The 25272-nt window shown below is 51.7% G+C and overlaps 1 protein-coding gene across 3 annotated transcripts in view; it reads left to right on the top strand.

The window, feature by feature from the left end:
- The window catches only part of DIP2B (disco interacting protein 2 homolog B), a 1149028-nt gene that overhangs the window by 839307 nt on the left and 284449 nt on the right, over nucleotides 1–25272 (top strand). For all 3 annotated transcript variants that reach the window (XM_069653448.1, XM_069653447.1, XM_069653449.1), the window contains exon 28: nucleotides 22242–22353. In XM_069653448.1, coding sequence (XP_069509549.1) covers nucleotides 22242–22353 — 112 coding nt within the window. The remainder of the gene's footprint in view (nucleotides 1–22241; nucleotides 22354–25272) is intronic.

The following is a 25272-nucleotide window of genomic DNA, read 5'->3' as shown; positions in this document are numbered from 1 at the left end:
GAAGGTATTTAAACCTTAGGACAGCCTGGAAAGGCTTCCCTGTGTTACTGCACTGAGGATGCTGCGTAACACACATGAAAAGATGCCTATGGAGTTGTATAAAACGCCATAATCAAAGAACACAAGAGTAAAACACACATCGAAATACATGAGAGAGTGGGGGGAAAAAGGCTCACACTCTCCAGGTAAAAAAAAATCAAGTCCTCAAAATCCAGCAAAGTTGCTGGGGGGGGGTGTCTAAAGTGAAGGAAATTAGCACATTTATGAGCATTCTCCCTAAAAGGCGGGAACTCGTTGGGTAGCCCGCTTAGGCTCCACTGTGTATGTGAGGGCAGGAAGCAGGGGAGGAGTTTGACACTCCTCTCGTCTGCTCCTGTGCAGGAATGGAACCAGTTCCCACTGGGGGGGCGGAGGGGGGGGCTGGGTGTCCTGATTGGACAGCCACCAATTGCATGGAGAGTTTGCAGAGGAGTGAATGGGGAAAACTGTATAGAAAGTGAGGTTTGAGGCAGAAGGCAAGTCGACCACTGGTGCAGAAGATGCAAATCTGAAGACGACCAGAGACGCAGACCCTTCCAGTTACCATGAAGCAACCACTGCTGTCCTGACCCCGTTTCATCATCAACAAAGGAGCTCTGAAGAGGACTGGGCCGGTCAGTCCAACCAGCCCTAAAAACGAACTGCAAATCAAACCATTCCCCGGGGTGCTGTGACCTTCCCGGGCTGCAAACCGCGAATACCAGGAGACCTCAGACCCATTTGCTGTGCAGCATTTTTCTGTGGACGAATCTTCCCAGAACTTTGGTGAGCTCCTGTTGGACCTCCAAAGGCACAATCTCACTCGTTCAAGCCTCCTCATCAGAGTGCTGGACTGCAGAATTGAGGCAGATCAATCGACACGCCGGTAACTGTTCACTGTTGGTGCTGACTGAAATGTGCCAAAACAGCGGACCGACTTGGAAGACCAAAGAAATGTCCGCTGTCGATCCTTTCTTGTGACTGCTGCCGTCATATCCCATTCAGAGTCCTTCCTTTCGTCACCACACGCGAGGAATCAAGAGACCGGGTCCGTCGCTGCTGCACAGGAAAGAAGCCAGCTGCATTTTCTTCAACCACCCCAAGGTGCTCTGGGGCTCAAGGTAGAACTTGACTCAAGCCGAATAGTCTCTCCAGTGTGACTGGAGTGCTATACTAGGTGTTTGGGTGTCCACCCATACCTCTTGCCCAGGCTTAACAGCTTGTGCGACTGCCAAAGCATTAGACGCCTTGAAAAGTGTTACTCTTTCCTACAGACTTTGTCTGAGTGACTTTGTAAATGAATGAAACTGGCATTTCAAAAACAAATGCGGGTGGGTACCACTACTAGTTAAACAGTGGAACTGTTACTGTCATTTTCTGGAACAATTGTAAGCGCGAGCAACTACGATTGAAGCAGTCACCTATGAAATTTATTGTTAATATTTCCTGTGTATTGGTTATTCTAAAATAGTATTTACCTACAGCGCCTTGTACATGTATATAAAATAAATGTATATTTTATTATAACTTTATTAGGGCGAATTCTCAGAAATGTGCTAATTCCCTCCACCTTGGAGACCCCGAGCAACTTTGCTGGGTTTTGAGGGCTTGATTTTCTTAACCTGGAAAGTGTGACCCTTTTTTACCACTCTCTTGTGTATTTTAATGTGATTTGGTACACTGTTTCTTTTGGTTGTGGAGTCTGACAAACTCCGTAGGCGTCTTTTACATTGTGACCTACAACACCTTCAGTGAATTGACACAGGGAAGTCTTTCAGATTTCCAAAAGGTTTAAATACCTTCTCTTTGATAAACTTCTGTTTCCAAGAGCAGTAAAGTGAAATTGACTTTACTTGCATTCGTAACTTTCTAGACCCAGCACACACTACCTTACAATAGGGTTCTGGAGGGGTTACTCGGTATCCCCTTTGTCTAGTCTCTCATGTAACATTTTTGTTACCCTTTCTACAATTAATGGATGGTGGCAGTGGTTTACTTTTTACTATCATTGTGTGTTTTTACTGCGGCCTGCATCAGCAGCCACAGAAGGCACCCATGTGTGCCCATTTTATCAATATGGCCCGGTCGTCTTTTTTCTCCATTTCTTTCTGGAAAGGTCCTTGTTGAGATTTACTCTGCGTGCCAAACTAGGTTTGGTCCCTTGTTCGTTTGGTCTTTGGCGGGATTCACAAGTGAAGCCCACCTCTGGCTCCAGAGTGTCTGGCTGGGGCAGGAAGTGAGAGAGGTGCCCAAAACTCCCTGTGCTTGATCCCTTTGGTTATAGGAATGCACCCAAAGATGATTGATCGGCTGGCTGTCTGCCAAGGACAGTCACCCTGCTGTGTGATTGACAGCTAGGCTGGAATGAATGGGAAAAACCTGCATAAAAGGCGAGGCTTTTTGGCTTGGAGGGCAGTGTCGACCACTGGACGAAGGAATCCGAAGAAGAACTTGGAAGAGACTCCTGCTGCTCCTGGACCGTTGGTTTGCCCGGTGAAGCCCTGCTGCTGTGCTGAAGCTCCGAATTCGCCTTGACTAGAGAAGCCCTGCAAGGACGACTTCTCCCTTGATTTGGTGGGATTAATCAACTCCAAATTGAACTTTTTTGGACATCCTCTCTGAGCTGGCTGTACTTCGACTGCTGTTGCTGCTGGAACCGAAGTGCAGGGAGAGGAACACCAAATTCAGTGCATCACTTTTAAGTCAGTCCCGAGCTTGTGGAAGATCCTCCGGACTTACAGTAAGCAGGACTGAGCAACCCTGAGCCACCTCAACAGAGTGCTGGAACCCAGATGCGAGGAAAGTCCAGAGTGGTATCCGAGAGACAGCAGTGCTGCTATTTGCTGAGACGCGAGGAGCTGAAACTGCAAAGCGCCACTGAATTGAAGTTTGTCCTTTGCTGCTGCTGTCAAACTGCAACTCTATCTCAGGGGGGGGTGGACCACTCTGGCCCTTCTGCAAGTATATCTCTCGGGGCAGTAGGGCACTGTTACTGCCAAGTTGCTATGCTATGGACACACAGACATACCCTAATGCTAAGAATAGACACAAGATGGAATAACATAAGACGCAAAGAAAACACATGATTCAATTCAACAATAAAAACACTTTTATTCATGCATACGGTACTAGCAAAGTGAATTTGTAACCCTTTCTACGTGGGTTCTAACTATAATGCAAATTCTGTGCATAGCAACCTATTACCATTCTAATCTAATCAGCCAATGCTAAGAACGTCAGCATCTAATTCCCATCACCACATATCGTACATCAGCTCTCTCTCTGAGACAATCTGTCTGATCTCCACTTCTATCAAACCAAAGGCTCTGTGTGAGAGTCTGTCCTAATTCCCCATTGCACATGTCTTATCAATCAGTTAGGTCATAAACCATACTCCACATTTGGTGTGATCAGTCTGCTCCCAGCATGACTCAAGCCCCTCTCTCTCCAACTCCCTCTGCTAGCCCTGCACAGGGCCTCTTTGCTTGGCCCCTCAGTTGTCTGGTCTCCTGCCACCTCTCTGCCAGATCGATCCAATGTACTTTGCTATTTAGCATTTGTTATTAGGCTGCAATGCATTAGATATCCAGAGGGATAATTGTGATTAGAATGTTTGCATTAGAAGTCTGAAAGGCATACATTTATTGCAGTTTGCATACAAGCATAAGGGGTGCAAAGTTTGGTTTTACTAGAAGTGTTTACCATGCCTTGCTGTGTATGAATAAATGTATTCCATTGTTATAATTGAGACTGACTTGTGTGTTTTCATTTGTGTCCATTGCTATCTTATTTCTCGTGTCTATTGCTTAGTGTTTGGTTTGTCATGTATGTCCTATTTGCAGTAACACAGTGCACAACCACCCTGAGAGAGATCTGTGTTATCTGTGCAGGGGGGCCATAGTGGTCCACCCCCTCGCCCCCGGGGTAGAGTTGCAGTTTGACATTGCTGACAGTCCCATTGTAGTGCAAGGGTCCCCAGAAGTCCTTCCTCTTGTCCCCATGTCTATAACCAAAGGTACTGTAAAGTTTGAGAGGACTAACCTCTTGTTGGGTAGCCTTACTTGTTCTCATTTGAGACTTGTATTGGTTGGTTCTGTAGAGTTGCTTGCATCTTCTACCCCTCACGAGCCTCCCAGCTTGTGCCCTACATGGATTCTACTTTTTCTACAAAGACTTCTAAAACAGCAAGACTTTTGCTTACCTGCAAGAAGTGCTTCAGTTCACGTAGACTTTTGCCCATTTGACATTGGCTTTCCTGGCCCCCTGAATGACCCTTCTTACCTCTGACATTGTGTTTTATCTTTCCTTCCAGGAAGGGGTTAACTTACTTTGAATTGGGGTTCAGAAGTACTAACATGATTCAGGATAATTGTGTGATCTCTTGCTTTAGTCTATAACCCATTTTCTTTGCCATAAATCTCAGTATTGCTTTAAATGCACCAGTGATATATTAATGTCCATTGTCTTAGTTATTTAAGTCGCCTGAGGGTGTAAGAAGTGTCTGTGTGCCATCCACAATGGGTGTTTGCTGATTTAGAGAAACTAAGAGTGTGTATTTTGGAGTGTATTAGTGTGTTACTTATATATTGCCCCTTCTGAATAAGGCTTATTCAAACTGTTAAATTAATAATTGTTTCAATAAGAAACCTTGAGTGTAAATGTTTATTTGGATACTGGTCACTGTAAATCTCTGTGTAACCACCATACTGCTCACATTGACCCCTCTTGTGATCAGCCTGGCTGCTCAGCCACACTAGCAACCTGTGTAGTTCAGGCTTATACCAAAGTTTGGGTTCCTATTGCCAGGAGGACAAGGTTGTTGTAGTGCACCCAAAAGGTACCACCACAAATTTACCTAACACCAGCGACCCGAGGGCCTGCTGTGTAACCCAGAGCCTGTTGTAGCGCTTCCTTCCAATCGACCTGGAGTCTCCAAAAACGACGACCCCGTCCTAGAACCTGGCGAGTCCCACTAGGCACATGAAGACCTGCATTTTGAGCCATCCCACGCCGTGCTGCGACTTTGCAGACTGCAATACCATAATACCCTGCAACCTTGTGCCATTGTGTGGTGGACTGTCTTCCGAATCTCGCTGAAACTTTGTGGACATCCTGCTGGATCTCCAGAGGCACAATTCCAGTCTGGACCTTGCAAACGACAAGAATCCGACAAGCGATATTCTGTCGTCTTCTGTGCTCCTGAAAAAGGCTCCCTAGTTGCATCCAGCCATGAGGAAAACCTTGCCTAGAGCTTTTCCTGTGATCCGTACTGCAAACGTCCTTCCAGTGTCCTGTTATCTGTCTTCTTGATGAAGGAATTCAAAAACTGGGGTTTTGGCGGCAGATACTTAAATCGTCCTGCTGCAAAAGCTTCTTTTGTGCTGAGGTACTGTGCGGGTTTGGGTATTTACTTACATTAAGTCTCTTGTGATTCCTATATAGTTTTGGGGTGTTTACTTTGATTGGGAGGCCTCTCGTCCAGCTCACCCAGGCCCACTGCTGGAATCCTACTAAAATGTCTTCTCTGAAGCCCCTGGACCCTCAACTAACTCTAAAAGTAAATTACTTATTTGCTCCAGCAGTCTTACTTGGGAACTCTGAGTTTTGCTACTTAACCTATCCTGACCTGCCTGCAGGGCGCTAGACCCCCCTTCTGCCACTGAGCGCACACCTGCTCCAAGAATAAGGGAAATACTTCTAAGGATTTTGCCTTTTTGCCTTGGTGTTTAAAAGTTACTTACTTGCACAAGAAGTTGGTAAATGTAGCTCTGAGAGTGAACAGTTACAAAAGTTATTGCTTACCTTAGAAATGGTCTCCCATTCTGAAGTATATTTAAGGTGGTTTTACTTACCTTAGAAATGTTTTGCTATTCTGAAAAGTATATGCAACATCTTTCTTTCCTTAGAAATTGTTTGGCTATTCACACAAAGTAGATGCAAGGTTCTCCAGCATGGGGTCTAGTATGGATTCACATGCTCATGAATATTCCCCGTCGTCAGGCTGGGAATCCTCGGTAAAGAAAAAATCAGTTTGTTTCGTTTCTGAACTGTCTTTCTCCTCTCTCCTCGCTCCTTTCTCCAATCACTGGTCTCTGGGTCATACTGCCCCCAGCCAATGACTGCCCTCTACCTAAGCCCCTCCTCTGGCAGCCATCTTCAGATTTTTACCGTACGTTCAAGTGTTGGGAGTCCTCGTGCTATAGCTCTCGAGCTTTTACTGTTTTTTTCAAAGCGTTTAATCTCATTTTTTCGGTCAATCGAGCCTCAAGCTCCACCATTTCTACTTCCGATCAACGGGGACCCGTTTTGGAATTTTCTACGCCCCTCAAGGGCAAAGTTTTCGTCAAGTTCCGCTGCTTGCAGGATTCCAGAAGATCTTTGAGGCTTATCATGCGTGGACATGGCCCAGGACAAAGGGAGCACGACGCCCGGATCCAAGCTGTTCAGGAGCTGCCCTGGATGCAGATTGCTGAATGTCTTCAAGGAGGATGAGCATTCTAGATGCCTCTACTGCCTTCACTAAGACACAACGCACGTGGAGAAGGACTGTGCGTTTTGCAAGAACATGTCGGAGCGGACCATGAAGAATCGGCATATCCGCCTCACCGACTGGCTGGAGGGGAAGAGCCCAGCAGCAGGTGAGAAGAAGAGGTCCGAGCGGTCTTCTAAGACCTTTGAGGGCCCTCGGGCGACGGGGGTCCAACAAAAGCCAAAGCACCGCGGGCACGGGGAGCACCAAACGGTCGGGCTCCTCGGCTGCCAGGCAGGGCGCACTTTCATAGACGCCATCAATCACGAGCCAACGCTCTAGCTCGGGGAAGAGGAAGTCTGAGAACCCGGGTAAGCTTCAGGAGAAGTCCCAGTCGATCCCGATGGAGACAGCCGAGGGGGAGTGAGGTGGTGACCCTCCCCCAAGGTGAAGGCCTCAAGCGCGTCCAAAGTCATGAAGGCCTTGATTCACCCGGCTAAGGCCTCTATCGAGGGAGTCATGGCGGCCCTGGCGAAGCCTGTGGAGGCTACCCCAGTGGAGGCGAACTCGGGGCGCAGAGTTTCCCTCCCACCGCGGAGGGAATCCTTTTCAACCCATCAATAAGACCCCCGTGGAAAAAGAGGGGGGGCAGGGGGTGCTGTCCGTCACGGACATGGATACAGCCTCTGAAGAGGAGCTGGCTGAAGTTGTGAAGATCCTGGACTAGAGGTTCGAGGAATTACGGTCCCGCCGGATGGATCCTGACGAGGTGGACAAAGAAAGCGATGGTGGTGCCGACGAGGTTCCCCTGGAGGCACAGGATTCCACTCCCCAACTGTCGCGCCCGTCACAGCCGGTACCTGGGCCACAGGACAACTGAGGAGAAATCTTGACGGCGATCCAGGCCTTATGTACAGAGATCAGGACAAGGTTGCCCTTACCCCCAACGGGTGACGCAGCAGAGCCTGAACCATCGGGAAGCCCTCCAAGCAAGTGGAGAACTCATCCCCCATCGCCCTTCCAGCCTGCGCGGCCCTCACGGCCTTCATCTCCTTCCCCGGATCTGAGGGATGACACGGGAACAGACGGCCACGATGGGGACGGATGACAATGGTGGTGACGGGATGGGCCTTCCATCACCACCTCCTCGGGCCTCCCCGCCTGACGAAATTGGCTCCTTCCACGCCATGATCGCCAGGGCATCCAAGCTCTTCCAGCTCTGCCCAGTAGAACAGAAGAAGGAAGGTTTCCTCTATCAACGGCGTGAGGCCAAGAGGAAGACGGTCCTCTCGGTCCCATTACTTGATGACATCTGGGAGGAGGGGCTGGAGCGCCTGAAGAACCCGTCCACGACCCCTGCCAAGAGAGACCGGTACGAGAAGAAGTCGACTCAGCGGCAGCCAAGAAGAAAGCGGCGGGGGCGACGGCTTCAACTTCGACCTCCCCGCCGGACGGCGAAGGGAAGAAATTGGATGCCATGGGGCGACGGGTCATCTAGTCGGCGGCGACGACGATTAAAGCGGGCAACGCCCTCGCGATTGTGGCCCGCTACGACAGGGAGCTGTGGTTTAAGATGGCTCCTCTGCTGGACTTCCTCCCGGACGACAAGAGGGCTGAGGCCCTGCAGATCCTGCAAGAAGGCGAGGTGGCATCTGACTACGCCATAACGGTGGCCACGGATATTGCGGACACCGGCTCCCGCCAGGTGGGCAACAGTGTTTGCCTTCGCCGGCGTGGTTGGCTCAAGGCAACCGATTTCCACCAGGACGTGCAAACCAGAGTTTTGGACATGCCTTTTGACGGAAACAACCTGTTTGGCAAGACAGTGGACGGGTCGCTGCAGGCCATCAAGGCCAACATGGAAACAGCGCGGGCCTTGGGAGTTTTGCAGCAACGACGGCTGCCCTTTCGGAACTCTGAAGGCAAGCAAGGTGCCTCCAAAGGATTCGGCGGCGGCTCCTCGATGTCACAGAAGGCCTACAGAGGACGCGGTAAGTCAGGAGGATCTCGTTATCGTAAAGGTGCACAGATTTAATAAAAAGGTTCACTGCCATCAGCCATTAAAGGTAAGTTTGTCCTTGTAACAAATGTTAAATTTAAAATGAGAAAGGGGATACTCAGCATCTCCCCAGTACTCTACATAAGATGTGGGTGCTCTTCTCACTTAATAAAATGTAAAAGGCCCCCACGCTCCTTTCTACCGGCGGGAGCTGTAGCTCTCCAAAGGTTAGCCAGTGAAAGTTATAAGGGGAGCCTCTGGGGCAACCCAGCAACAATAGGCACTTATTGGCAAACAGTTGTCAGAGACTATCTTTAATAAGACACTATGGAGAGTCTTAAAAATGACACCCATGAAAAGAGTAAAAGATTCTGAGAGTGTGGGAAAAGGTTCCCACTCTAAGAAGTATAAGGAAAAATAATCCACCAGTAAAAGCAAAAGGTTCTGGGGTTGATACAAGTCAGGAAGATGTATCATTGCTAGGAAAATCTTACCTATCAAGTATTATCCTTTGAATCCTGTGATTTTGAGGGTGTGGACGTCGAAGATTTGGAGTTTTTAGACTTCTTTGATTTGAGTAGGGTGTCATGTGTGTTTTTTTGATAAGTTCACCCATCTTTGAATTTTTAGCAGGGGGCGTGGACACGTCTTTCGACACATGGTCGCTGGAACCCGAGGGCTGTCTTGATTTGCTTGCGGTGTCAGAAACCGACTTTGGCGTCCGTTTCAGGGGCCTCCATGTGGTGATCGCGAACGTGATGGCCCAGAGTACATGGTTTTTTCTGATCTTCCCTTTGACGCGGTTGATTGTCGGCCATGGGGGTGGGGGGAATTGTTTAGTGTGGCATGCAGTGAGGGTGCCTGAGCTGCCGGGTGTCGTCTCTGTAGCAGAACCGCCGGCCTGCCCATTGAAGTCAGGGGCTCACACGCGGGAATCCATTGGGTCCCGATCGCCCTCAGCATCACTTAGGACGCAGATGCTGCCATCGCTAGTGGCTCCCTCGATGTCCATGGCGGCCTCGGCCTGCATGGCGTGGTGGGCCCAGCGTTTTGTGTTCCGGTCCTTTACAGTTTTGGGCATAAACAGTCTGCAGGACTTGGACTGTTTTGCAGCGTGATCCCTAGGGAGGCTGTTAGGCAGAATTCTCCAGCATGAGGTCTGGCATGGATTCACATGCTCATGAATATTCCCTGTCGTCAGGCCGGGAATCCTCGGTATAGAAAAAATCAGTATCAGTTTCGTTTCTGATCTGTCTTTCTTAGTAGTAACCAATCACTGGTCTCTGGGTCATACTGCCCCCAGCCAATGACTGCCCTCTCCCTAAGCCCCGCCTCTGGCAGCCATCCTCAGATTTTTACTGCACGTTCAAGTGGTGGGAGTCCTTGTGCTGTAGCTCTCGAGCTTTTGCTGCGTTTTCGCGCTTTTTCAGGAGATTTTTCTCATTTTTCGGTTAAATAGAGCCTCAAGCTCCACCGTTTCTACATCCGATCAACGGGTACCCGTTTCGGAGTTTTCTACACCCCTCAAGGGTGAAGATTTCATCAAGTTATGCTTTTGGAGGATTCCAGAAGTTCCGAGGCCTACCCCGGACATGGCCCAGGAGAAAGGAAGCTCGAAGCCCGGGAAGCTGTTCAGGACCTGCCCTGGATGCCAGCTTCAGAATGTGTTCAAGGAGGACGAGCATTCGTTATGCCTCTACTGTCTCCATGAGGACAAGACACACGTAGAGAAGGACTGTGCGTTTTGTGGGAACATGTCAGAGTGGACCATGAAGGATCGCCACCTCCGTCTCGCCAACTGGCTGGAAGGGAAGAGCCCGTCAGGCGAGAAGAAGTCCGAGCAGTCTTCCAAGTCCTGTGAGGGCGCCCCGGCGACGGGGGCCCAACAAAAGGCCAAGCACCGCAGGCACCGGGAGCGCCGAACGGTTGGGCTCCTTAGCTGCCAGGCAGGGCGCATCCTCCCCGGCGCCATCAACCATGAGCCAACGCACTGGCTCGGGTAAGAGGAAGTCCGAGAACCTGGCGAAGCTTCTGGAGAGGCCCCGGTCGATTCCGGTAGAGGGGGAGCGAGGCTCGGACCCTCCCCCCAAGGTGAAGGCCCCAGGCGTGCAGAAGGTGATGATGGCCTTAATTCATCCTGCTAAAACCTCAATTGAGGATGTCGCAGCGGCCCTGGCTCAGCCTGTGGAGGCTACGCCAGTGGAGGCGACCTCAGGATCCAGAGTCTCCCTGCCACTGCGGAGGGAGTCGTCTTTCAGGCCCATCGAGAAGACCCCCACGAAGTCCCCGTTGGAAAAGGAGGGGGAGGGGCAGGTGGCCATCGTGGATACGGACACGACCTCTGAAGAAGAGCTCATCGAAGTCGTGGAGGAGGCATAGCCCATCGGGAGGGATCCCAACGAGGGCAACGACGAGGGAGACGACGAGAGCGACGGTGTTGCCGACGAGGTTCCTCAAGAGCCCTCGCGCCCTTCGTTTCCGGTGCCGCGGGACACTTCGGCGGCCATTTTGTCAGCGATTCAGTCCTTATGCTAGGAGATGAGGACAAGGTTGCCCCTCCCCCCGACGGAGGTACCTGAGCCAGATCCAACGGGGGAACCGGAGCAGGGACCTTCGGAAAGTCCACCGCATAAGAAGAGGACAATGCATCCTCCGACACCTCTCCCACCTCTGCAGCCTGCTCTGCCTTCACCCCCGGTCAACTACCCACGGGGATGATACGGACACGGCTACGACAGGTACAGATGACGACGGAGGCAATGACTGGATGTGTCCCCCGTCGCCCCCTGCTCGGGCGTTCCCGCCCAACGAGATTGGATCTTTCCATGCCATGATTTCCAGGGCATCCGAGCTCTTCCAGCTCTGCCCCAAAGAGAAGGAAGGGTTCCTTTACCAACGGCGCGAGGCTAAAAGGAAGACGGTCCTCGCCGTACCACTTCTTGATAACATCTGGGATGAGGGGCTCTCCCTCCTCAAGAACCCTGCCACAGCGCCTGCAAAGAGGGACCGGTACGAGAAGTAGTACTGGGTCCCCGACGCTGCCCCCTTGTGCCTTCGGCGCAACCTACCCCGGATTCGGTCGTCTCGGCGGCGGCAAAGAAGAAAGCTGGGGGAGCATCAGCCTCGACATCAACTTCCCCGCCAGACGGCGAGGGCAGGAAACTGGACACGATGGAACGACGGGTCATCTCATCCGAAGCAACGACTATCAAGGCGGCCAACGCCCTGGCTATCGTAGCCCGCTACGACAGGGAGTTGTGGTTCGAAATCGCCCCTATATTGGAATTCCTTCCAGACGCCAAAAGGGCTGAGGCCCTTGAAATCTTCCAGGAAGGTGAGATTGCTTCGGACCACGCCATCACGGTGGCAACGGACATCGCCGACACCGGTTTCCGTCTGTTGGGCAACGGCGTTTGCCTGAGACGACGAGGATGGCTCAAGACGACGGATTTCCGCCAGGACGTACAAACCAAAGTTTTGAACATGCCCTTCGACGGGAACAACCTGTTTGGGACGGCGGTTGATGAGTCTCTTCAGGCTGTCAAGACAGACACGGATACTGCCCGGGTACTGGGAGTGCTCCAACAACGACGGCCGTCCTTTCGGAGCTCTGGAGGCAGACCAGGTGCCTCGAAAGGATCCGGCAGTGGCTCCGCGATGTACCGGCAAGCGGCAAGATCTTCGTCTCAGGAGGCCTACAGGGGACGCGACAAGTCAGGTGGTGCCCGTCGTCGACGGGGTGGTCAAGGAGGCAAGGCAGCCTCCAAGCAAGATTGAACTGACCGTGGGGTCGGGCCCCCGCCGAAGCACCCCGGTGGGAGGCCAGCTTACGAGGTTCATCAGCGTGTGGGAGTCCATTTCCACCGACCGTTGGGTGCTGGACACCCTGGCCCAAGGGCACGCCTTTGAGTTCCACCCGTGGCCAGGAAGGAAAATCACGTTCCTCAACTACTGTTGGAAGTAAGGGCGATGCTCAAGAAAGGTGCCATCGAGCTCGTCCCAAAGAGGCTTTGGGGCTCCAGAGTTTACTCATGGTACTTCCTCATAAAGAAGAAGACAGGAGGATGGCGTCCCATCCTGGACCTGCGACGACTGAACAAGTACATCAAGGCACAGAAATTCCGGATGGTCACCCTCCAGCACGTGCTGGGACAGCTGGAGGAGGGCGATTTCCTGTCGTCGTTGGACTTGGAGGATGCGTACTTCCACATCCCCATTCTAAAAAGACAACGAAAGTTCCTCAGGTTCGTGGTCCAAGGGCGCCACTACCAGTTCAAGGCCCTCCCGTTCGGATTGAAGTCTGCACCCAGGGTGTTCACCAAGTGCCTTGCACGGGTGGCGGCTGCGCCTGCAGGGGATCCACGTCTACCCCTACCTGGATGACTGGCTCATCCGGGCAAGGACAAGGGAGCTCGCCGTGGAGCACACTGCGAAGACCGTCCAGCTGCTCACGGACATGGGGTTCTTCATCAACTTTCCAAAATCCCACCTGGTCCCGTCGCAAGTCGCCCTGTTTCTGGGAGCTAAGCTCAACACAGTGGCACGGCTGGCCTCGCCGTCGGAGGAAAGGACCAGGACCATCCTGGGCAAGGTGCAGCATCTGCTGGCCACGGACATGGGCAGGGTAAGATCTATCAAGTCCCTTCTCGGGATGATGTCCTGCATTTATCTGATGTGCCTTTGCAGGCTTCGGATACGCCCCTTAAAAGAGTTCCTCGACGCCCGCTGGGTCCAGTCGACGGGCAGCTTCAAGGACAGGATCCCACTCAACGAGATGTTCCGTCAGGCCATCCGGTGGTGGGGTACCCGCTCTCATCTGTCGGTGGGCACGGACTTTTAGACCCCAGCTCACCAGGTGACGGTGACGACGGATGCCTCCCTGGAAGGTTGGGGAGCGCACTCCAGAGATCTTCACGCGAGAGGCCTTTGGCTCCCGGAGGAGAAGTCACTCCACATCAACATCTTGGAGCTCCGCACAGTGTTCTGGGCCCTCAGGTCTTTCCTTCCATCCCTCAAGGGCAAGGTGGTGAGGATCTTCACCAACAACACCACCACGATGTTCTACATCCAGAAGCAGGGTGGAACCAGATCCCCTGCCCTATCCAAGGAAGCCCAGGATCTGTGGCATTGGGCCGTCGCCCAAGGGATGTTTCTGGTGCCTTTTCATCTGGCAGGAATAAAAAACACCATCGCCGACTCACTCAGCAGAGAGCTGTGCTCGTGCCACGAGTGGGAACTACTCCAGGATCAAGTGGATCGGCTCTTCCGACGATGGGGTGAACCCCACATCGATCTCTTCGCGACGGCGACAAACTCCAAGTGCCAGAGGTTCGCCAGCAGGTTCCCCCAGCCGAGGAGCATGGGCGATGCTTTCTCGTTCCCCTGGGACGGCCTATTTCTTTATGCGTTCCCGCCGTTGCTGCTCCGGCTCATCAACCAGCTCAAGAGGTCCCGGTGCAGGATGATCCTCGTCGCACCGGCGTGGCCGAGACAGATCTGGTTCCCGGACCTTCTGGACTTGTCAGCGTCCACACCAGTCAAGCTGCCGACAGACGCGGATCTTCTCTCCAGAGAAGGAGGCGCCATTCTTCATCACAACCCAGAGTCGCTGAACTTGCAGGCCTGGCTCCTACAGCACTAGAGTTTGGAGTGTACGAAATCCCAGCCGACTGCAGAGAGGTTCTTGCAAAGGCCAGGGCGTCCTCAACTCTCAAGTGCTACGGACATAAATGGAAGAGGTTCTCTGTCTGGTGTCGTGCACAGAAGATGAACCCTCTGCGGATTACGGCCCCTCAAGTATTGCCGTACCTACTGTCATTGGCCAAGGCTGGACTAGCTCACGCTTCCATCAAGATACATCTGGCCGCCATCTCACGATACACCAGAACTACGGGACGGGCGTCCTTGTGGTCTCATCGGCTGGTAAAGGAATTTATGAAAGGATTGTTCCGATCATTCCTGCCGGTGAAGGCCCCTGCCCCGGCGTGGGAGCTCAACGTGGTGCTGACCATGCTCATGGGGGCCCCATTTGAGCCTATGCATTTGGCACCGTTGAAGTTTCTGACGTGGATGACAGCATTTCTCGTGGCCATTGCCTCCGCACGACGAGTGGGAGAGATCCAGGCCCTATCTTGCAAGCCACCATACTTGACTTTTCAGGACACGAGGGTGGTGCTGAGGACGCACCCCTCCTTCATGCCCAAGGTGTCGTTGGACTTCCACCTCAACGAACCCTTGGTGTTGCCAGTTTTCTTCCCGTTGCCTTCGTCGCTGGCTGAGAGGACTCTGCACTCGCTGGACGTATCTAGAGCGCTGAAGTTCTACGTGGACCACACGAAGAGTTTTCAGAAGACATCACAGCTGTTTGTAAACTTTGGACCTGTGAATCAAGGGAAGGCTCTCTTGAAGGCTTTCATTTACAGATGGCTCTCCGGCTGCATCATGCACTGTCACTGGTTGGCAAACCGACCGCTGCCCAGCTGTCCGAGAGCCCACTCGACCAGAGAGATCGCTGTTACCACGGCGTTCCTATCTGGTGTGCCCCTGCTCGACATCTGCAGGGCTGCGACGTGGAGGTCGACGCATACCTTCACAAGATTCTACTGCGTCGATCTGGACTCCTGGGAGGAGTCCAGGGTCGGCCAAGCTGTGCTGCGCAACCTGTTCGCTTAAGGTGAGCCTGGTGAGGAGGTAAGAGATGCTTAATGTTGAGTTTTTTTGTATTGCTTAATGTTGAGCCTGTTGCCACCTCCCGTGGTTGTGCATGTGTATACTGCTATGTATTCTTATATTCATGAGCATGTGAATCCATGCCAGACCCCATGCTGGAGAAGGAACAAGTTACTTACCTGTAACTGTTGTTCGAGGGGATTGGGTCCTCTGACGTATTCCATATCAATGACAGGTAATGTCCACAGCTGTGCTGCTTTGGAAAATCTTTGGCGTCTGCGTCCTGCGTCGATGTCGATGCGCCGTCCCCGAGGACCTCCTCCGATGGCGACGTCACCCGATTTGATAAGTAGGACGCATGATGCCCATAGCCGCAGTTCCGTTTTTTCCGCGAACGTGTTTGCTTCGTGAATCTCAGTACGCCTCGACTCGTTGGAGTTGCTGTTTTCTATTCTCGGTTCGTTGAACCTGTTCGGTTGGTTGTGAAGACCTGTTCGTGGCGATGTCTTTATCATCTTTGACCCCGCTTCCGGGCTTCAAGAACTGCGGGGACTGTGGGTCCAAGATGTCGGTCACGGACTCGCACGACGCCTGCCTCTGGTGCCTCGGGGAGGCCCACGATACGGACGACTGTGTCGACTGCCAGTCGCTCACTGCGAAGGCCTTGCGTGAACGCAAGAAGAAACTGTCGTTAGGTCGGGTGTCTAAGCCCCGGAAGTCGAGGTCTGCGGGGCTTTCGACCGATGACTCGAGGGGTGACTCTCCGCGTCGCCGTAGGAAGTCCGGTGGGTCTCCTTGCAGGAGCCGGTCTCGCCACTCCTCCGCCTCTTCTAGGCATTCCAGGAAGCGCCGGCATTGGTCGCCTTCCCCGTCCTCTTCCGAGGACTCAGCCTGTCGGCTGGTCGCTTATCCCTCCATGCAAGCAACACCAGAGGAATGGGCTTCCTTCGGGAAGCAGATGCTAGCGATTCTGGAATCGCAGGGCACCGGTCCGTCTGCGCCTCCGAGTGGGGTCGGTCGGCACTGGTCGAGAGACACCACCCGTACGCTTTCGGGCTCGGGTGGTCGGCACGGCTCGCAGGAGAGGTCCCGCTCGGACAAGGGTTGCCGTTCTCGCCATGCCCGTTGCAGGTCCCGGTCCTCGACGCGCTCGAGACCGCGTGATCCTGTGCCGTCTTCGAAGAAGACGTCGACGCCTGTGGCGCCGAGGTCGTCGACGATTTCTCTCGAGGTTCCGTCTTCGAGGGGGTCGTCGACGCCGTCGGCGCCCAGGTTGTCGAGAGACACGCTCGGAGCTCCGGCTTCGAGGACTGTCGACGCTGCAGATGCTGGAGGCGTTGCAGCTGACGTCGACGCCGATTCGCTCGACGTCGTCGCCTTTTCTGCCGGCGCCGACTCGTTCGGCACCCTCGACGCCTTTCAAGGCGATGGTGTCGGATGGGCCCCGTGGCATGGGGTTTGCCCCTAAAAAGTCTATGGCTAAGGTCCAGCACTGCTTTGGTCCGCAGAGGTCTTCCTCTCCCCGTCTGGAGTACATTTCAGAGGGTGATGAAGGCTCTGATGGCGGCCTGGTTCCGGTTACGGTTCCAGATGACCTTATCTCGGGCCATAGTCAGTTTGATGACCTGAGGCAGTCACTGCATGATGCCAGTGGACTGGACACCTCTCCGGAGGTGGAGTTTTGTCAGCCGGAGCCTGGCACTCATGCCTATTCGTCATATCGGCGCCTTATGTCTCGGGTTGCCGAGTACTTGGGTTGGTCAGCTCCCCCAGGGGAGTTCGTTCAGGATGATCTCATGGACATCCTTGATCTCGGTCCACCCACTGACCCGGTTTTGCCTTTTCATATGGCTCTGCAGAGAAGGGTGGCGGCGGCTTGGACTGCTCCAGAGAGTCTCCCGGCAGTGGGCAAGTTTTGTCACGAAAATACCGTTCAGCCAGTAGCGACCCCTGCTACTTGTCTAGGCACCCCACCCCGGAGAGTTTGGTGGTGCAGGCAGCTACGGCCCCGGCAAAGCAGGCGTCGTATCCTACCATCCCTCCGGATAGGAAAGACAAATGTTTTGACGGCTGGGCGAAGAAAGTGTTTTCTTCGGGGGGGGTATGGCGCTTCAGGCGGCCAACTCCATATGTGCCTGGTCTTGTTTCACACACACTCTGTGGAACTGTGTTGCATTAGCGGCTGATCATATTCCCAAAGGGGACGAGCGGGATGGTTTCCTTGCTATGGTTCAGGATGGCAAGGATGCTATGTGTGAGGCCGTTCAGTCGGGTTTGGACTTTGCGGATTGTGTCAGCCGGTCCATGGCGGCGAGCACCGTAATGCGCAGGTTTGCGTGGTTGCGGAAGTCTGGGTTCGCTCCTGATGTGCAGTCCCGGCTCCTCAACATGCCTTTTGATGGTGAACACCTTTTTGGCAGCAAGGCTGACGAGAGCCTTGAGAGGTTGCAGACCTCCAAAGATGCAGCGAAATCATTGGGTGCTGCAGTTCGCCAACCTCCGCCTTTTCGTCCTAGGGGACAGCAATGGAGGGGAGGTTCCTTTCGCTATTACTCGTCCTTCAGTAAAGCGAGAGGAGCTAGCAGTCAGAGGCCATCGTAAGAGTGCCAGAGGTGGAAACAGAGGTACTCGAGGTGCCAAGGCCGCTCGGGCAGTTGCCTCTTTGCCCTCAGGCAACGCCGCAGCAGATACCACTCAATCATGAGGCAAGGTCCCATGGTTCGCCAGTTGGGGGAAGGCTGGCGCAGCATCTTGTAGAGTGGCAAGCCATTACTTCGGATGTGTGGGTTCTGGAGATCATAACCCACGGCTACTGTCTTCCTTTTCGGCAGAGGCCTCATGACAATCCACCAGGGAACCTCTTTGAGTCCGGATCCGCTCCTTGCGCAGGAAATTCAAGCCCTGCTGGAGAAAGGCGCCATAGAACTGGTGCCTGTAGCGGAGAGGAACAAGAGATGGTATTCCCCTTATTTTTTTATTTAAAAGAAAGACTGGGGATTGAGACCCATCATGGACTTGCGCGGTTTGAACAAACTCCTCAGGAAGGACAAGTTCAAGATGGTGACTCTTTCTCAAGTCCTCCAGGCCCTTCAACTTCAGGACTGGTTGGTGTCTCTCGACCTCAAGGATGCTTACTTCCATGTGCCGATCCATCCCAAGCACAAGAAGTACCTGAGGTTCGCGGTTGGCGACTCGCACTTTCAGTTTCGGGTACTGCCGTTCGGATTGACCTCCGCCCCGAGGGTTTTAACCAAGCTCATGGTGGTGGTGGCAGCGCATCTCAGGAAAGGGGGGATTCATGTCTATCCCTACCTGGACGATTGGTTGATCAGGGGGAGCTCTCCCGAGCAAGTCCTGGATCATCTGTCCGTCACCTGCCACTCCCTTCACAGGCTGGGCTTCTCCCTCAATTTAAAGAAGTCCCTTTTGACACCAACGCAGCGGCTCCAGTACATCGGAGCAGTGCTCGACACGTCCCTGGGGCAGTGTTTTCCTCCCCAGGTGAGGGCTCTTCACATTCAGCAGATGGTGCACAAGTTTCAGTTTGCCCAAAATCTCCCAGCGTCCAAGTTCTTGAGACTGCTCGGCCTCATGGCATCCTGCATTCTTCTGGTGCCAGAGGCTCGTCTGCGGATGAGATCTTTGCAGTGGGCACTCAAGCTCCAGTGGTCTCAGTCCTCCGGCAGGCTGTCGGACCCTGTTCAGGTGCTGCCCTCGGTAGCCCGGGGCCTTCTGTGGTGGGCCGTCGAGGGCAATCTGATGAAGGGTGCCCCATTTTGGCTGCCCTGGCGGGAGGTGACGATCGTGACGGACGCATCCCTCACGGGATGGGGAGCTCATGCCAACGAGCTGACAGTCAGCGGTCGTTGGTCTCCGTCTGAGTCCAGACTCCATATCAATCTGTTGGAGCTGAGGGCCGTCAGGCTAGCCCTGAAGGCTTTTCTGCCGACTGTGCGCGGGAAGAGTGTCCTGATTCTGACGGACAACACGGTGGCCATGCACTACCTCAACAAAGAGGGGGGGGCAGGGTCACTTCCGCTGTGCAGGGAGGCGATGCAGCTCGAGTTCTGGGCCATCCAGCAGGAAGTTTCGATCTCGGCAGTTCATCTGACCGGAGACGACAACGAGACGGCGGATGCTCTGAGCAGGCGGAGCACGATCTCTCACGAGTGGGAGCTGGCTCAGGAGATTCTCCTGGAGATCTTCGCTCTTTGGGTGACCCCTCAACTGGATCTTTTCGCCTCCAGTGTCAACCGGAAGTGCGAGAGGTTTTGCTCGTGGGAATTTCCTCCAAAAGGAGCCTTAGGAGACGCGTTCGTGGTGGAGTGGTCATTCCCACTGCTGTACGTGTTTCCTCCAGTCCCTGTCATCCCGCAAGTGTTGCGGAGGTTCGGTTCCCGGATGATCCTCATTGCTCCGGCGTGGGCCCGAAGGACGTGGTACCCGGACCTTCTAGACTTGTCCATCTCCCCTCCACGTCGTCTTCCCTACCGAGATGATCTGCTCTCACGGGAGGGGGGTCAGGTTCTCCATCCAGATGTCAGATCCCTCAATCTTCACGCTTGGCTTCTGAAAGGTTGAGGTATAAGGATTGGGACCTCCCTGAAGACGTGATGGAGGTGTTGCTCTTGGCCAGGCGGCCGGCAACAAAGTCTCTGTACCGTTGCCGTTGGAGAAAGTTCTGCGACTGGTACAGAGTTCAGAATGTGGATCCTTTTGAATGTGACATTCCCATGGTTTTGTCTTTTTTGCTTTCTTTGGCCCACAGGGGCTTGCAAGTGGGGACCATTAAAGGTTACCTGGCGGCGCTGTCCATCTTTAAGCGCTCGTCTGAAGAGTGTTCCTATTTTAAGATTCCTTTAATTTCGCAGTTTTTGAAAGGGCTCACTAAGGTGTTCCCTCTGTCACGTTTTTTGGTGCCAGGTTGGGATTTGAACCTTGTTCTTATGTTTTTTATGGGTGCTCCGTTTGAGCCTTTACATTCTTGCCCTTTGAGGCGGTTGACTCTGAAAACTGTGTTTTTGGTTGCGGTTACTTCCGCTCGCAAAGTGAGTTACAGGCACTTTCAGTTAAGCCACCCTTCACTGTTTCACAAGGACAGGGTTGTCCTTAGTGTTCGTCCTTCTTTTCTTCCGAAGGTGGTTTCGGATTTTCATTTGAGCCAGAAGGTGGTTCTTCCGGCGTTCTATCCTCCTCCACATCCTGGTAAGGAAGAGGAGAGGCTCCATAGGCTTGATCCTCGGAGAGCATTGAGCTTTTATATTTCGCGCATGTCCCGGGTCAGAGTGGACAATCAACTTTTCATTGGTTACGCTGGGAAGCGCTTTGCCGGTAAGCACCCTTCCGGCTGGCTTGCGGGCCCTTTCTACCAGAGGAGTGGCTGTGTCTACTGCCCTGCAGAGGGGAGTTCCTATTCGTCACATCTGTGATGCAGCCACCTGGGCTTCAGTGCATACTTTTGTACGTCACTTTTCCCTTGATTCCATCAGAGGGCAAGATCTGGCCTTTGGCAAGGCAGTTCTCTATTCCGCAATTTGATTGGGCATGCTAAATTTGTATTTTAAATTCTTTCCCACCTCCTTGCTTGGTACTGCTTTGGGAGTCTGTCATAGATATGGAATACTTCGGAGTTCCCAATCCCCTCGTAGAACAAGTTACTTTCTTACCTGGTAACGTTCTTTCGATGGGATGGCCCGACGATGTATTCCATATCGCTCCCTCCCTGCCTTCCCCGCTGCAGAATTTCTTTTGCGATTGCAGCTTGCAATCTGCAAGGCCTTGTGTGTTTGACTGGCAGAAAACTGGTGGCACACGTTCTGGGAAAAAATTATAACTGAGGCTATGGGCGTCGTGCGTCCTACTTATCACATCGGGTGACGTCGGCCGTCGGAGGAGGTCCTCGGGGGCGGCGCATCGACGTCATCGACGCAGACGCCAAAGTTTTTCCGAAGCAGCACAGCTGTGGACATTACCTGTCATAGATATGGAATACGTCGTCGGACCATCCCATCGAAAGAACGTTACCAGGTAAGAAAGTAACTTGTTCTTCTCCAGCATGGGTCTGGCATGGATTCACATGCGAACCCTCGCGCCACCCCTCTGCGGCTCTTCACTTGGTCATACTGCCACTTTACGTGCTACCAAATCTGAGGATGGCTGCCAGAGGCGGGGCTTAGGGAGAGGGCAGTCATTGGCTGGGGGCACTATGGCCCAGAGACCAGGGATTGGTTACTACTAAGAAAGACAGATCAGAAATGAAACTGATACTGATTTTTTCTTTACCGAGGATTCCCGGCCTGACGGCGGGCAATATTCATGAGCATGTGAATCCATGCCAGACCCATGCTGGAGAACAACAGTTACAGGTAAGTAACTTGTTCCTTGCATGCAGTACCCTCTGGGACCACTACACACAATTAGGAATACAGGTGTTAGCCAAACCAATCTTTGGTATAAGTCTGTACCACAAAGTTTTTGGTAGCGAGCAGAGCAACCGGGCTTATCTCAAGAGTCTTGCACACTCTCTTAAGTCTAATCTTTTCTGTTCAGTCTCACTACCCAGGTAGTTTGGCTAGAAATTAGTTTGCCCTTGTTCATTCGAATATGCTGGCCCCTCAAACTGTGCACTGGGCTGTGTGTGAAAATCCATCTTGTATGTAAAGCGAAGATAAGAAATCCATGGGTGGAAGGACTAACCCATCAGAAGGAACATTAGAGATGGTAAGTAATTTTTTCTTTGCTACTGAATGCATGAGCTAGTTCTTCTCTTGATACTGAGTCAATTGTACATGAAGGAATTTGGAATTTCAGCAAATATCATTCCCTTTGAAATGCTATTTTAATGTTTACAAACTTGTACCCACAACTGAAACATTTCTGTAAATCTGCATGATTTGCTTCCTAGAAAACATTCTTGTCGATGTACTATCCTAATCAGTAGACTTTGCATGTTTTCAATATTTTTACTTTGAATATAAAATTTGACAGGTTGGTTTATCCAATGCTCTCATCTGTGCTTGCTCCAATTTACCATTGATTAAACACCTGATTAGGATGTTGTCTAAAGTACAGATCTTTTTGTTTTAGGTCAGCAAAGCTTCCTGCATCCTCACAACGCAAATACTTCTGAGGTTGCTTAAATCCAAAGAGGCATCTGCAGCTGTGGATGTACGGACCTGGCCCACAATCATTGACACAGGCAAGGTTTCATTTATAAACAAAACCAATGATTTCGCTGCACCCTCTGTTAGGCAACATTGTATGATGTACCCTGTGGGAGACTGCACCAGCCCTGTCCTCTTGTCAATAGTTAACCCAACCTTTGGTATAAGTATATACTACACAAGTTGGTAGAGTGACTAAGCAGCCATGCTTATCTCAAAAGGCGTCAATGTGAGCTGTAGGGTTGTAACATAGTTTCACAGTGACAAGTATCCAAATAAAACTTATAACTCAAGGTTTCTTGATTAAAAAATTATTTGTCAGTTTGAATAGAAGGGAGCAAATATGTAACCTGTAAAATATACTTAAAAAATACACACTCGGTTTCTGTAAATCAGTAGATACCCATTTAGGATGGCACACAGACACTTCCCTCAGGTGAAGATATTTCAAAGATGAGCCATCTGTAGCAGGAAAGTACCCAAAAGAATGATTTAAAAGGAGGGTGTTAGTGAGAATTCTCAGAAATGTGCCAATTCCCTTCTACCTTAGAGACCCGCAGCTTTTTTTGCTGGTCTTAATGACTTTTAATTTTTATCCTGGAGAGAGTAAGACCTTTTCTTTTTCTCACAGTAGCATGTATTTTTCTTTGATTTGAACACGGTTTCTTAATCTTTTTACATTGTGACACACAGCACCTTCAGTGCAGTGCCATTGGGTAGTCTTCCAGATTTCCCAAAGGTTTAAATACCTTCTCTTGGTTAAACTACTGTTTCCAAGAGCAGTGAAGTGAAATTGACTTTACTTAAATTTGTAACTTTCCAGATCCAGCGCACACTAGGGTGCTGGAGGGGTTAATTAGTATACCCTCTGTCTAGTTTCTCATGTATCATTTTTATCTTACCCTTTCTACAATGAATGGCTAGTGGTTCACTTTTTCCTACCATTGAGTGTTTTTACCGCAGGCTGCGTTCGCAGCTGCAGTAAAGCACCCAAAGGTGCCATTTTTGTCAAAATGTACCCAGTCTTTTTTCACCATTTCTTCTTGGAAAGGTCCTTCTTGAGAATTACTCTGCACGCCAAACCAGGTTTGGTCCCTTTGTCCGCTTTGCCTTTGGCGGGATTTGGCTCCAGGGTGTCTGGTGGGGGCAGGAAGTGGGGGAGGTGCTCGAAACTCCCTGTGCTTGGTCTCCTTGGAGACCCAAATGCACTCTGTAGTGATTGGCCGGCTGACTGTCCGGCAAGGACAGCCACCCTGCTTGATGACCGTTAGGCAAAGTTTGTATGCAGTACCCTTTGGGACCACTACATGCAACTAGGATTACAGGTGTACCAAAACCAACCTTTGGTACAAGTCTGTACTACACAGTTTTTGGTAGCGGAGCTGAGCAGCCAGGCTTATCTCAAGAGGGGAATGTGATCAATGATGTTACGCAGAGGTCTACAATCGCAGGTGTTTAAATGAACTCTTACACTAAAGGTTTTTTGGTTAACCATTATTAATTTAAGTCAGTTATGAAACATTTACTAGAATGAGGCAGTTAAATATCATACACAAATATACTTCAGTACTGTACACTCTAAGTTTCTGAGGCATTCAGAACACTTTGGAGGAGCAAAAAGGTATAGGTTATTAGAACATAAAAAGACTACAATTATTTCATTATTATTCAAAGTTACAAGCACTTTCACTGCGAGAGGCAAGTACTCTCTCATTTCACAGTACCTTACAAATGAAGAAAAAGATGCAGCTGAAGACGTCTGTTCCTGCAGATCTTGCTGTTCCGGCCTCAGTCATGGGGACAAGAGGGAGGACTTCTGGAGACTCCTGCACTGCAATGGGACGGTCACCGACCACAACCGGCAATCTTCAAACAAGTGGCACTTCAGTGTTTAAGCACCTCGCATCTACCGCAAATAGCAACAGTGTGCTTCCTGGCTGTCGAGATGGGCTTTACCTGCATCTGGGGTCCAGCTCTCTTTTGTGGCTCAGGCTCAGTCCTACTTCTTGGGAGTCGGGGAGGGTCATCCTGGAGCTCTTGGCCAGCTTAAAAGCAACGCACGATCTGGTGTTCCACTCCCTGGCTATTCGGTTCCAGCAGCAACTGCAGTGGAATTCTAACCAGCTCAGAGACAATGTCCAGGTGGCTTACTTTGGAGTTGATTGGTCCCACCAATTCAAAGGGAAAAGTCGTCCTGTCGATAAAAATTCATAGCTTCAGCACAGCAGCAGGGCTACACCGGGCAAACCAACGGTCCAGGAGTTGCAGCAGGTGTCTTCTTCAAGAAGTTCTTCGGATTCCTTCGTTCAGTGGTCGACTCTGCCTTCCAAGCCAAAAAGCCTCGCCTTTTATGCAGGTTTCTCCCATTCATTCCAGCCTAGCTGTCAGTGACCCAGCAAGGTAGCTGTCCTTGCTGCCAGCCAGCCAATTGCCTAAGAGTGCATTTGTGTCTCCTAGGAGACTAAGCACAGGAAGTTTCCGGCCCCTCCCTCGCTTCCTAGCCCTGCCAGACACCCTGGAGCCAGAGGTGGGCTTCACTCGTGAATCCTGCCTAAGGCAAAACAAACAAAGGGACCAGACCTTAATCTCTAGAAGGACCTTTCCAAGAAGAAATGGCGAAAAAAGACTGGGGCCATTTTGACAAAAATGGTCCTTTTGGGTGCTTTGCTGCAGCTGCGAACGCTTCTCCTAACACTGCTCGCTAATCTATGCATAGCATGTGATGTAAGCAGATTCCACAAGCCTTAGAAGGGATACATTACTCACTGTAATCGTATTTCTGATGCCGATATATCTTCTTAGATTCACATGCGCTCAACTTTCCTCCCCTGAGAGAAGGTGCATAGATGTTAAATGAGCGTTCTTTTATGAATCTGCTTGGATACACCTGTACTCACTTCATGCAACCTCATGTCAAAACAAAACAATCTGAGGGACCTCGACGCGTGAAGGAC

This window comes from Ambystoma mexicanum, chromosome 3q (assembly GCF_040938575.1).
Source record: "Ambystoma mexicanum isolate Mex_15411 chromosome 3q, UKY_AmexF1_1, whole genome shotgun sequence".
Taxonomy (NCBI): Eukaryota; Metazoa; Chordata; class Amphibia; order Caudata; family Ambystomatidae; genus Ambystoma; species Ambystoma mexicanum.
Note: the sequence above shows the minus strand (reverse complement) of the source record. Positions and strands in the feature narration are given on the sequence as shown.